This window comes from Daphnia magna, linkage group LG5, assembly GCF_020631705.1.
Source record: "Daphnia magna isolate NIES linkage group LG5, ASM2063170v1.1, whole genome shotgun sequence".
Classification (NCBI taxonomy): domain Eukaryota; kingdom Metazoa; phylum Arthropoda; class Branchiopoda; order Diplostraca; family Daphniidae; genus Daphnia; species Daphnia magna.
In genome coordinates, this window is record NC_059186.1 from 8895202 (window position 1) to 8908248 (window position 13047).

Below are 13047 nucleotides of genomic sequence, written 5' to 3' on the forward strand. Positions count from 1 at the left end.
GTATATAATGCCTACACAGACTAAATAATATTGGTAAAATGAAAAGAAAAAAACCTTGAACTTCATTTCTGTCTTAATGCTTCCAGCTGTTTTGAATACTGTGTATCCATTTGAATTAATTTTTCTTTTAAGGAGGCTAGCTGCTGACACACTTCAATCTCTCGTTTCCCCATAGCTGCCCAAACAGTTTGAAGATCTGTTCACAATATAGTGGTTTCCCCATTTTTTTACGGTTTATTTTACAGTTTTAAATTTTCTTCTTTTAGTACCTCTAGCTCTGCTACATCCACTATAAACTTGACTGTCACATTACCGTTTCTTTTGATATTTGATTCTGTAGCACCTTTTTTTATAAAACATTCAAAGATTCTTCTGTAACATCAAGATTATTGACACACAGACTGATATCCATTATCAATTCTTCAAATGTGAACGAACTGGCAACTTCGGACGTTAGCCAACTCTATACAAAATATTAGTGAATATAATTATAACTCAGATTTAGCACTTTAATAACCAATACTCTACGGGTACGACAAAAATATGCCCGACTTTTTGTACAAAAAGTGAAATAAGAACTAAATAGGAGTAGTCAGCAGGCGTGGTACTTGAGTATGACAATTTCTCAACTTCATATCCAAAGCAAAAAAAAAAAAAAAGACTACTTAACGTACTCGGTGAGGTGTGAGATAAAAAAGATAAAACACGCTTTACAATAGTCAATTCTGGGGCACGATGAAAAAAAAAAGCTTTGTATTGCCTTTTTAACAGCTATAATGATGTAGCCGTGCTGATAAGGCAATTAAAAAATGTGAACGTTTTACCGACGCGTAGGCTACTAGTTTCCCCCCACCTTTGCGAGAAACAAGTGTTAAAAGGCAGTAGCTTACATCTTCAAGTGCTCCAACAGCCTTAAACGCAATGAGACAAGTCCAGATCCAGTTGTACAATTTACGCAGAGTTGAAGTGTTTTTTGTTTTTTTAGTGGCCAATGTACTATTTGCAATTTTTTGGTTTTCCGATCAATATGGTCGTCTTGATTCACTCCATCTCCATATCTTCTCTGGAAATGGATCTCAAATCGGTATGGCTACTACAGGTCAAACCTTAACCGCGCGTGAAAAAAAAAATATTTTGATATGGAACGGTGCACATATTGAGGACACGGCCCCATTTGGTTTCGGGCACCAACCTTTCGTCCAAAACGCATGTGAGGTCTCCGACTGTGTCGTCTTCGCTAACCGGTCATCTTTACCGTTCGAAAAATATGACGCTATTCTCATTCATCTGCACGAGCTATCAAAAACTTACATGCCTAATTTTCCTAGACAAAAACATCAGCGTTTTGTCTTTCTTACGCAAGAATCACCCAACTCCATGGATACAGTCGACGTCACTACGATGGGACACTTGTTCAACTGGACCATGAGTTATAAACTAAACTCGGATATTCAATTCCTTTATGGACGCATCAATCCGGGCCCGACAGCTCCGAAAACCTTGGAAGAAGCAGAAAAAATGATTGAAACAACATACTTTCCTTCAGCAAAGAACTATGCCACCAACAAAACCAAGCAGGTCGTCTGGATGGTATCACATTGTCCCACACCAAGTTTGCGAGAGACATACGTAAATCAGCTGAGAAAATTCATTCCGGTAGATATTTATGGCTCGTGTGGAAATTTAACGTGTCCCCATAGTAAACTATCAGACTTCTTGTCCGATCCGGAGTGCTACCGTATGCTAGAAAAGAAGTATAAATTTTATTTGTCTTTTGAAAACTCTATATGTACAGACTACGTAACAGAGAAGTTTTTTGAGATTATGAGACACGATTTGATACCTGTGGTTTACGGGGGAGCAAACTATAGCCAGTTTGCACCTATTCATTCGTATATCAACGCGCTTGATTACACACCGAAGGAACTGGCCGATTACCTGAAAACGCTCGATGCAAACGACACGCTATACAACGAGTACTTTTGGTGGAAAGGACACTATCAAGTGGAGGCCGGCATTGAAAATAGAGCTCGTCACGGCTTCTGCGACCTGTGTAAAAAGCTCCACCAAGATCAGGACGTAATAAAGATTTACCCTGAGCTTGTTTCAGAGTGGCATCCCAGCACGCAGTGTAAGCGTATGACACCATGGAAAAGCTAGAATTAAAAAGTTTAAGTTTTATCAAGTTTCAGTTAAGTTCAAGTTAAGTTTCAAATTATTGTTTTTCAGTTAAACTTACTTTCGTGAAGTCATTAAAACTTGTTTGAAACAGAAAATAAACTCATTCAGCTGTTTACTATTTTCTTGCATACTCACTTGTTCATTTTCAACACATTTGGATCCATCAAACAATCAAAGAAGTAACTAGAATCACATTTGAATGAGATGAAAATGAAGTTAAACTATACTCACGAGAAGCCGCTTTCTGGGAAGAATGTAACGTTGTAAGCGATCGACTGGTGAAGTGTCAACTAGCAGCGGTAGTGTAAACTTTCTACCTGTGTTTCACTTCATGCTCAACTGCATTCACGCATATGAAACGGGAACGCCGGTGACGACTGGAAACAGATGATGGGGAAACAACCATAATTTACGCCAGAGGCGTTTTGAAGCATATTTTTCTTCTTCTGGTTGAAAAAGCATATCCTCGAGACAAAAAAGGAGGACCTTGTATGTTGTCTTGCGAGCAAAGTAACGAGAACCGAAAGTGTGCGATATTTTTACACTTTGCCTGTTCAAGAAAAAAAAAAGAAAAAAATGGTATTAAATGATTTTCAGATGGGAAGCAAGTTCAGGATTATTTTTACCTAAAGATAAAATAATGCATTAACCATTAACTACGAACTAATCAGCAGATTTTTAAATTTAGCCTACTAGAAAAAAATCTCATCATATTCTAACTTCTATTGCCAAAAACTGCTTTTTCAACAGGGTTACTTTTCATTCGTATCCTGGATGAATATTAGGTCCAATGAAAGAACAAAAATGGAGAAATTGACTAAGCACAAGACAAGTAAGATTGAAGAAGCTAAGTGCTAAATTTACTTACCTTGCACAACACTAAATTGTCATGCATGTCCTCTAGAGCACAGTAAACAAACTCAGCATGGGAATGATTCTGTAAAAAAAAAAATCCTATGTTAATATAGACAATTGAAAGCCTGCCATGTTACTTTGATATTTTGTCTAACTACCACAATGTTTATTTACCTCTGAGATGCAGGACAAACAAACTCAAGGTCAGATTGAATTGTTTCACTTGCTTCTATAACTAGGGCTAGCCAGGATCCCCATGTGGTGTTTAAAATACATCTGAAAGTTTAAATACTTTCAGAGAAAATTCGACACATGATGAAACATGACATTGACGACTTTGTACGACGACATTGACGTCGTTGAGCAACAATAAATGAGCCTCCTGGTAGGTAATACGTGCATGTCGGCGACCTCACGGTAAATTTGATCGCAGCTACTCAACGTTTGTGAACGATTGGATCACACTCTGGTTTCGGCAAGTTTAAGTTTTTGAACGAGGAAACGTCTCATTTTGGTAATTAAGGTGTACTGTTGCCACTCCTGCAGCAACTGGTCATCGATTTAATGAAGACATCTAGAACAACGTCTTATTTCGAAAACGGATGAGACTACGTACAGTACACAATGGTCAAGGATCGTCTGAATTGCGCCGAGTTGCCACCTGCATATAAAATGAATAAAATTTAGAACTATTGACTTGCAGTAGTTGCAGATTGCAATGTATGACCATCATTCTCATTGCAACCTTTGTCAAATTATCCACCTGATCTTGGTTTAATTTAAGGGCAAGCAAGTAGGGATAGACAAAAAAATGATGCTGACAGGCTTTAGAATTTAAAAAAATAAAATTTTGTCTTGCCAGATTTGTGGTATTTCAACCGTCAATCGGCGGTTGAAATGCTTATGGCGGCGGGCCCGCCATAAGCGTGGCTACACCAGTATTCTATTACTCTGCTCTGATTCTAGTTTCCACCACTGTGCCCCGCCCCAAACCGTCGAAATTTTAGACATACTGACCAACGAAACGCGGTATAGGGATTCCTCTCAGCGTGAACCAACTAGGGTTCTATCAGAGTAATAGAATACTGGTGTAGCCACGCTTATGGCTGGCCCTCCCATTGCCTTTTTGGCCTGAAAGTCTTTCTATCCCATAACGAAAGCGCCACAGCGGCTGTGTTGTGAACTTGTGATGTATTACGTTTTCGCTCATTTTCGTCGTCTGTACTTCAGAAAGTAAACAAAAAGTGGCTTAATTAATTAGTGTGAAAAAATGTATGTAAAAACATATGGGTTGTTATAACAATAACAACCCTTAAAACTCAATTCATAGGTGGCAGTTACGGTTATGGGACACTTAAATCGATATCTTGCCTCATTTTCTCACAATCGATACGTGAAATTGGCAACAACTTTTGGGAAAAAATCCGAGAGGGGGAGTTAACATGGCCGTGGCTACACCAGTATTCTATTACTCTGGTTCTATCTTCTATGACTCTGCCTTGAATAAGCTGACTGAAAGATTGTGTTTAATTTAAGACTGGCAAGCCTGTTTTAACATCATATTGTTTTGAATGTCAAATCATTCACACCATTGAGATATATTCTTCAATATGCCTTACGCCAACCAGCCAAATCTTAAGTTGACAGAACTGACTGAGGAAAATGTCAAATTTCAGATCTCAGACACAGACCTTAGGTATTTGTTTGGTTTATTTACATTCCTAGTGAGCACCATTTTTTGCATAATTTTTTATTTTTGCTACGGGACAGTGTGGCAAATTCCCTGCGAAGAGTCTTTATAGCAGAAACACCTATTTTAGCTATTGATTGGGTTCAGTTTGAAGCAAATTCTACAGTCTTATTTGATGAATTCCTTGCACATCGTGTAGGTCTCATTCCACTAACCAGCGATGAGACAGTTGAAAAGATGCAGTATTCAAGAGACTGTACATGCCCAGATTTCTGTGTTGAGTGCTCTGTAGAATTCACTTTGGATGTTAAATGTACAGAAGATGTCACAAGAAATGTTACCACAGCCGATCTGAAGAGTTCCGACCCCCGAGTGGCTCCAGCCACCTCAAAACGAGATGAAGAGTCGCCTGATGACAATGATAATGGTTTGGGAAAAAAAAAAACATTATGCAATTCACATGTAGGGCTCTAACCAAATTTGTTTTAGAAATTCTTATTGTGAAGCTGCGTAAAGGCCAGGAACTTAAAATGAGAGCATATGCAAAGAAAGGTAAATTTTTCATGCTTGTGTGAATGTTGTGAAGATTGTGATATAAACTTATTTATAGGTTTTGGTAAAGAGCATGCCAAATGGAATCCAACAGCAGGTGTCGCTTTTGAATATGATCCTGACAATGCATTGAGGCATACATTATTTCCGAAACCTGAAGAGTGGCCTAGGAGCGAATATACTGAGCTGGGTGAAACGGATCAACGTAATTTTCAAAGTGAAATAATGGAGAAAAAAGCGCTTGTTTAACAAATTTTGCTTCGCACAGATCAAGCTCCTTACGATCCTGATGGAAAACCTAGCAAATTTTTTGTGAACGTAGAATCCTGCGGATCTCTCCGCCCAGAAAACATTGTATTGATGGGAATCGCCATCCTTAAGAAGAAGCTTTCAGATCTACAAACCCAACTAAGCCATGAAGTGCAGAATGATGCTCTGGCCATTAACTAACTTGGTTTTATTTTAAGTAATTTTTCTGGAATGATGTACTCGATCAATGAAATTAATACATTATTAGTACACTTAGAATAATGACATAATGTACAATAACATATTTCAATTAAAATTATTTGTAACAATTATTTATTTTAAACAATCTATTACAATAACACTACAAATCATTAATGATAGAGCAGTAAATTTATCTGCAATTTTTCATACCTGCACATTTACTTTATCAGTTTCCACCTAAACTAGATATTTAATAAGGCATCAATGTGTTACACAACAAACTATAGAACTTGAGAAAAAATACAAAATGCATGACCAGAATGTGACAGTGCACAACCATTGTTGTCTATAATACTGCTAGAATTCTCGTAAATCCAAAACACGCTCCACAGAATGTTTGTCCAACACCCCATAACGCCACATGCCACCTGGCCATCACAAGTCCTGAATTTTCATACACAAATGATACAACTGCACTTGTTACAGCCCCAGTTGTTAGAGGTGTGACAACTCCCATCAAGAGAATAATAATTGAATAAAACCTATGAATAGAATTCAAATTTAAATATAGCATGGAATGTATAAACATAAAGATTAATACCGTCCAACTGCGTGCTTCCTTAAAGTCAGAAATGCAATTATGGCTGCAACAGAGTGGATGAAGATGGATGAGAACATTGCCCATAAAAAAACATTGTACCACATTTCTAAGGAGAAAAATGCATGGTTGAATTTAAACAAAATGATTGTACTTTGAATTCATTTACCAAAAAATTCTTCTAGAGGTGCATTTGGTTTGTTCCAAATTTTCTCAAGTATGAAGTCCATATTAGAGCCAGTTGACTGAGCCCCATCAGAAGATATTGGTGTTTGAATCATGGTGAGCTGCATTTTCAGGCTGAAGTTATGTTATTTTTCAACAAGCTTTTGCTCGTTTGGATTCATGTGGAACTTCCAAGACGAATGAAGTTCTTCGTCATGGCATCATAGAGCACTTGTAAAACAAAGAACTTCAAGAGATTTGGCTACTTTTTAATAGTTAAATGAGCTTTTGAATTTCAATTAAGACTTCAAATTTATAGTTTCCTACTTCTTCTTTAGTGTCTTAGCTCAAACAATTCAATCGCCTTCCAATTAACCAAAGTCACTACTCACTAGCAAGTAGCAACTGCAGGCAATATTACAATTCATTGAAATATTGACAATATTGAAATATCAACACAATTAATGAATGACGTATAAGCAGAAGACAAGCGATAAAACTGAGCTCTAGTGGCACAGACACACCTTTTTAAATGTTCAGATTTTTGTCTTTTCTCTAGTCCAGCAACGTCGAAACACAATTAAAATTGAATGCTTTAACTACTTGATAATATATTAACTGAAAAAATGCTACATTATTACGTTTAGTGTTTATCTGTGATATCCTAATTCCTAAGTTCGTAACTCGAAAATTTGTATCTCTGGCAGAAACTGATGCCGAAATGACCATATGTGTCGATTGTAAGTTCAGAGGACACTCGTTAGATGGCATGGGTGTATGATAAAATTTGGAAAAAATTCTGGCAGTGTGATGAACCTATTCACGGGAATCACATCACAAACTTGGGTCGAAATCAATAAAAATTTAAACAGGGAAAAAAAAAATGCTCCTACAGTGAACCTCAAGCTATTCTGATAGTTGAACACATCCACAAATCTTACCATCACTACACTGCAGACATCACCATTCCAAAAGCAAACGATAGCAAAAACCTTTTTACAATAGCTTTCTTTCTGATACGCATAATACAATAAGGAATTGAGCGTTCCACTCACCTCTTTGTAAAGCCAACAGTCCCCATCAAACTGAGCCTCATGTCACACACACACATACACACACACACGCGCGGCTGATGATCATCCTTGCTGGCATCACCTCGCGTACATGATGGATATCACCATCTAGAAGCACCGATTTGTCGGCTTTACAGAGAATGATTGACGTCCAAAAAAGGTGGTATCAAGATGGATCAGTCAGATGTTTCCTCTTCGTCAAAAAAATTTTGTTTTCCCATTTTCTCCCTTCGCGGCCATTATACACGTCCTTATCGCTCAACTAGAGTCTATATGTCTATGAATGCGCAGAGTAATAAGAAACTATATACCTTTGCAGCCTGTACACCATTTACAGCGTTACCCCATGAATAAACAATTCAATATAATAAAAGCTTTTTCAATCCATTTGCTGCCCCGTCAGTGTCTGTTTAAAGAAAGACGACGGCATCCGGACGGATAACGATATGCTCTTATATACGTGGATTCCCCATTCTATGTGTACATATGGGCTATTATAGCGTTCAAATCACTACACGGCCATCCCCCCCTTAAATCGATTGGATGCATTACTGGCTATATCACCGACTCGGATCGACAGCTTTCCCACCATTATGTACTACCACCAGCATAAGTTGCTGCTATTAGTTACACGTAAAAACAAAAAAAGAAAAAAAAAAAAGAAAAAAGTTCTATTTTAAGACGTCGGGTTTTTTTCTTTTTTATAACGCGAGTGTGCATTGTTAGAATGGCAAAAGAAACATTCAACAGTCGAGATCCAAGGTTATATACTACATCTCCTTGAGAAAGACACGTATAGATTGTCTCGGAGTAAACCAAGCATCACCCACACAAGGTACATACACAAGTCAGTCGTGAAGCAATACATTAGAAACAAAGATGTGCACGAGCATATGGGATAGAGTGTACCCAATGCCCAGGTAAAGGTAATCAATGGTAATCACTGAAAAGGGTGTATACATAAAGGACGATCCGACTGAAGACGTCTCCATTTTTTATGTATATTTCTATTGCATTATTATATTTCCAGTAGCAAACAGAGCGAAGCAAATAGATACACGTAGAGTAGAGAAAAACAAAATATGGAGATTTATGCAAAAAAAAGGTGGGCTTCTATCCCATAAGGTATTTAAGAATTCAACTGATTCGTTCGCAGGAGTCGTGTGCTGGCGTCTGGCATCAAGACAGAGGGTATTAGAATAATCAGCGTAGTATATATACATAGAAGCCTCTTACTATATACATATTCACCCGCAGGTGATAATCGCCAGCAAGGCCAGGATGCTCAGCGTGTTAGCAGTGTGTGCCCTATTTGAAATTCATTAATAATCTCCACGCCATGTGAACGATAGAATCAACTACCCCACCGTTGGTATAACTGCCGACAACTGGCGTAGACTCCAGTATAGATGTATATAGTCTAGTCTGGCTTTTTCCTTTTTTTTTTTCTTTTCCTTGTACGGGCAAAACTGTTGATTTGTACCTGCCGGTGCAGGACCCAGAAAACTGCTGGATATATTTATACTAGACGTCTATTTGTTTTAGATTTTGTTTTTTTCTCCATCTCCCAATGTGTTTGTTTGTTTTTTTCGATTCGCCCCGCACCTTCTTCTATAGAGCCATTTGATTTGATTACAGGTGGAGTCCAACAAACAAAGCGTGATATTGAGCTAGCTGTATATTTTTGTACATAAAGTTTAATGCACACATGTAAATGATCGGCTGGAGGAGAAAATCAAGGTTTTTGTGCCTTAAAAAAATGATTGAAATTCAGTGGATGATATATGCTGGTGTGCAATTAAGGTGATCGACATTCGGTCGTTATTTTCATCGTCCTTGACGCTGTCTTTCCATCTTTCCTTCGCTATTTATGGATGTTCCCGTTTTTTTTTTTTTACGCACTGCTGTATTGTATGCTTCATGTGTCATTACACTTGTAACTCGTTTCGTTACACAGACAAGATTTGGTCAAGTTTTATTTTTTTCGCATGGCTGATTCAACTTTCTTGGGTGTATCTCATTTCTAGGACAGAAGACAAAAGAAAAACAAAAACAGGTATAATACTCATCATGTGAACAGATGTATCATCGAAATGGATAAAAGAAACGAAATTTCTTTAAAATAAAAAAAAAAAACTATACTATAGACTTGATCTACTCGAATGGGACAATGTCAATCGTATAAATCTGGTCTATAGCTGGCTATTCACTTTTGCGATGGGTGTCATCAAAATGCGCTATGTGAAAGAAAACAGATGTAAAGGGTAGCCACTGTAAAAACAAAAAATATACTCGGCGCAGAGATGACCATAAAATCTGAAAGAGGACAAGGATAGAAACAACAACAACAACACAAAAATGTACGTATATAGGGGAGCATATTTAACACAGACCACTTTCTAGAGGGCCGGTGCAAATGCCCATTATGGTTATTATTGTCAAATAAAGAAGAAAATACGATTGAAAAATGGCGGCGAATCAGCATTGGACAGGCTGAAAAATGATGCTGCCCAGGTACAATGATGATGACCGTCTGCCATCATTTTCGAATCCTCTTTCGCGGTCAAGACACGAACCACGTCACAAAGGTATCAGTTGTTTTCATGCGTTCTTTTGCCCTTTTTTTTCTTTTTTTTGGGGGGTTTTTTATTTTTATGAGACCATATCATTCTTATGCTAGTATAATGTTTTATGATCGACATCACTTACAGGCATATACAAAAACTTGGGGGGAGAAATTTTCTCTAATATTACGGATGGTTATGACGACAGCACAAGATGGAAGAAGATCAAGAAGAGCCGACGGAGATTGTACATTTGAAACAAAGTTTATCCGAGCCAACATTTTGAAGAAACGAAGAGACAGATGAAAACATTAGGTTTAAAGCTAACGGCATTAAAGGCTATTGCCATGTCTTTGTAGAGTTTTTCAAGACCAAGTATTAGGTTTAAACAACTCGTTGGTTGCATCAGAACGCTGGGGGAAAAAAAATAGAACAATTGTTGAAAGGATGAGATGTAAATGACAATTAAATCAAGAGCAAGTTTTAATTTTTGCAATTCTCGGAAATTCGAAGACATTTTACGGTAGACTCGTTTCCAGTAAAAAGGAAAAAAAAAAGAGCTATCACGAAGCTATCCTTCTAATTAGCAGCGTTCCGTGCATCAGTTTGATATACACATGGCTATCTGGAATCATCCGTATTCATACAAAAAAAATAAAACATGTTTCTTTTAAGGGTCAATTCCTATATTCAGCAATAAACGATCAACCAGGAGCCTATTTTATATCGTCTGATCAATGAAAAAGACACAAAAGAAAATGTATTAGGAAAATTGAACAAAAAAGTTCTTGCCTTTCTGTTTTTTTTTTTTTTTTGTAATCTATCAACATTATCAGTCATCTATAGTGATCTCCGGACTATTCTTTTTTGTTCTCGTCCTCTTTTATAAAAAAAAAAGCCAGATTCCTAACATTATATTGAACCTACCGATAGCTTCGTTCTCCTTTTTTCGTTACAGCTTTGGCTTTTTCTTATACATAACAATTGTGTCAACAACAAGAACAGAAAAACAAAGGGAAACAATAAATGAAAAGGGCGCTGTATAACGTGCGAACCGTCCGACAGTTGGACGCCGTGTTCTCTAAACGTAATAAATAATTGCTCCACATCTCCGCACTTGTTTATAAAGAAGCAGGTGAGCGCTGGCCGTAGGTGTGTAGCAATAAGAGGAGGTGCTACGTGCTATTATTATTTACACTCCTGTTTTTGATACCAATCGTCGTCTTCCGCTAATATAAACGCTGGAAAATCGTGTTGCGCAGCTATTACGCATTCAGAAAAAAAAAAAAGAAGAAACAACACAAACATTATGGCGTGTGTTAAAAAAAAAAAAGGGAAGAAGGGCGGCAGTTGTTCTATGTCATATATACCCACTAAACAAAAACAAAATAAAAAGATTTCATCAAGAGCTACCGTTGTAAAGAACAAACGTTTTGCACGATAAATAATTCTTAACCTGTGGCTTTCATATATGCGAGTTATTATCAATAGTCGGGGGATATCCGAAAAAAAAACACAACTTTAATTGACAATAATCATGTGGAATGGTCAAGCTGTTTGGAGCCAGCCCTAAGGGCGAGGAAAACAGGATATAATCACACTTCCCTTTTCTTTTCTTTTTTTCTTTTTGGAAAGGGGATTGCGGACGTAACACGATACGAAACCAACGCCACAAAATAAAAAAACTGACGCGTATTTTTTGAACGAGGGGGGGACTGAAAACATTTGAAACAGAGAGAACAAAAAAGGGCAGCGGCAAAACATATTTATTGGGTCCTAGTATAATTATCAGCGACCTTTTTTTTTTTTTCAAACTCAGAGGGTGCGTAGCAAAGAGCCTCTTTTTCTTTCCGCGCATCGTAAAACGGCTAATGTGCATACGAAACAGCAGGGGTTAAAAACCCTTCATGAAAGGAAGTCAAGCGGCAACTGTCTCTCTATAACTAAATATATACATAATGATTGTAGAGCGCGCAAAATAAAATAAAAAAATACAAATCCCCCTTTTTTTTTCTGATCCCTCCCATCCGTTGTCTGTTAAACTCGAAAAAAAAAGAGCAACCAATAGGAATTACGTCACGCGGAAGCATATTGCAATCGATGGCTAGCTAATAACTATAACCACCCCCTTTGTGGTAGACGTATATATACGCGGTTTAATACGTGTAACCCACCCAGGTACTTAAAAAGGTATAGGGATCTGCGGCTGATGAGTTACCTGTTTTATTTCCTATGCACATACACACACACAGCACATATACCCTTTGGAGGCTTCTTTTGTTTTTGTAAATGATTAGTGGGTGATGGTCAGGTCGTATTTAAAGTAAATGGACGAGGACATGTGAGATCAGGAAGTCATTGGTGGGCTCTCCCTTTTAACAAGGCCTAACTGACGCCCATGACCCCTTTATGTTGGATTAGATGAAATACCCCGAAAGTAAATTGATATGAATATGGCAATGGCTTCTTACGTATGGCTGCATGTATTTAAAGGCCGAGAAAATATTATATAAGAAAAAGAGATTTCAAAGTGTGCGTGCCAGTCTACTTTCATTTTTAATTGGAGGCTCGTAGAATAAATTGAAATCGCATTTGAATCAAGGCCATTTAAGCCCCTATCGTATAATTGAACGTAAATAACTCTATATAACAATGTCAATGTGGGCCGTGTGTACAGTGCGTTGCTGAAAACGTATTATGTTATCGCCTCCCGGCTGTGCATGTGCAGCTTTTGCCGATTAATCTGAACCAACAGAGAAAGAAAACAAAAAATGCTTCAAAGTTACTGTTTTTTTTTTTTGTTTTTTTTAAATTGATGTTTGGAATTACGTAACAAGCTAACCCATTTATTAATGATATCTGCCTTATATATGGGCTACGTATATGGTGAATTTGTGTGTGTTTTGGGATCAACCTTGT

At 37.5% G+C, this 13047-nt stretch overlaps 3 protein-coding genes across 6 annotated transcripts; 2 read left to right on the forward strand and 1 right to left on the reverse strand.

Annotated features, from left to right (window-relative positions):
• Positions 1-455: 455 nt before the first annotated feature.
• Positions 456-2296, forward strand: LOC116922928 (alpha-(1,3)-fucosyltransferase C). Its single transcript, XM_032929415.2, has one exon. The coding sequence runs from the start codon at positions 922-924 to the stop codon at positions 2158-2160; it is 1239 nt and encodes a 412-aa protein (XP_032785306.2). The 5' UTR covers positions 456-921; the 3' UTR covers positions 2161-2296.
• A 2216-nt stretch (positions 2297-4512) lies between these two features.
• On the forward strand, positions 4513-5806 carry LOC116922980 (DNA-directed RNA polymerase II subunit RPB3). The gene is made up of 5 exons (XM_032929489.2): positions 4513-4732; positions 4807-5153; positions 5216-5278; positions 5337-5483; positions 5547-5806. Exons 1-5 carry the CDS (start codon positions 4647-4649, stop codon positions 5726-5728), a joined length of 825 nt encoding a protein of 274 aa, XP_032785380.1. The 5' UTR covers positions 4513-4646; the 3' UTR covers positions 5729-5806.
• A 37-nt stretch (positions 5807-5843) lies between these two features.
• Positions 5844-7218, reverse strand: LOC116923031 (transmembrane protein 170A). Of its 4 annotated transcripts, none has more exons than XM_032929564.2 (5): positions 7016-7216; positions 6819-6896; positions 6496-6738; positions 6330-6435; positions 5844-6270 (listed from the first exon to the last, which is right to left on the reverse strand). In XM_032929564.2, exons 3-5 carry the CDS (start codon positions 6617-6619, stop codon positions 6075-6077), a joined length of 426 nt encoding a protein of 141 aa, XP_032785455.1. In that variant the 5' UTR covers positions 6620-6738; positions 6819-6896; positions 7016-7216; the 3' UTR covers positions 5844-6074. The 4 variants fall into 4 exon arrangements, with proteins under 4 accessions (XP_032785455.1, XP_045030497.1, XP_032785459.1 ...); XM_045174562.1 differs by lacking the exon at positions 6819-6896 and having other exon boundaries at positions 6496-6722; positions 7016-7046; positions 7133-7202; XM_032929568.2 differs by lacking the exon at positions 6819-6896 and having other exon boundaries at positions 6496-6722; positions 7133-7218.
• Between the last annotated feature and the right edge of the window lie 5829 nt (positions 7219-13047).

Bases quoted from the DNA above. Each gene is read 5' to 3' on its own strand.
- LOC116922980 (XM_032929489.2), top strand. From the start codon at position 4,647: ATGCCTTACGCCAACCAGCCAAATCTTAAGTTGACAGAACTGACTGAG. The intron at 5,154-5,215 runs GTTTGGGAAAAA...AATTTGTTTTAG, and splicing joins GCCTGATGACAATGATAATG to AAATTCTTATTGTGAAGCTG. The intron at 5,279-5,336 runs GTAAATTTTTCA...ACTTATTTATAG, and splicing joins GAGAGCATATGCAAAGAAAG to GTTTTGGTAAAGAGCATGCC.
- LOC116922928 (XM_032929415.2), top strand. From the start codon at position 922: ATGAGACAAGTCCAGATCCAGTTGTACAATTTACGCAGAGTTGAAGTG.
- LOC116923031 (XM_032929568.2), bottom strand. From the start codon at position 6,619: ATGCAGCTCACCATGATTCAAACACCAATATCTTCTGATGGGGCTCAG. The intron at 6,436-6,495 runs GTAAATGAATTC...TTTTCTCCTTAG, and splicing joins ACCTCTAGAAGAATTTTTTG to AAATGTGGTACAATGTTTTT. The intron at 6,271-6,329 runs GTATTAATCTTT...TTCTATTCATAG, and splicing joins AGGAAGCACGCAGTTGGACG to GTTTTATTCAATTATTATTC.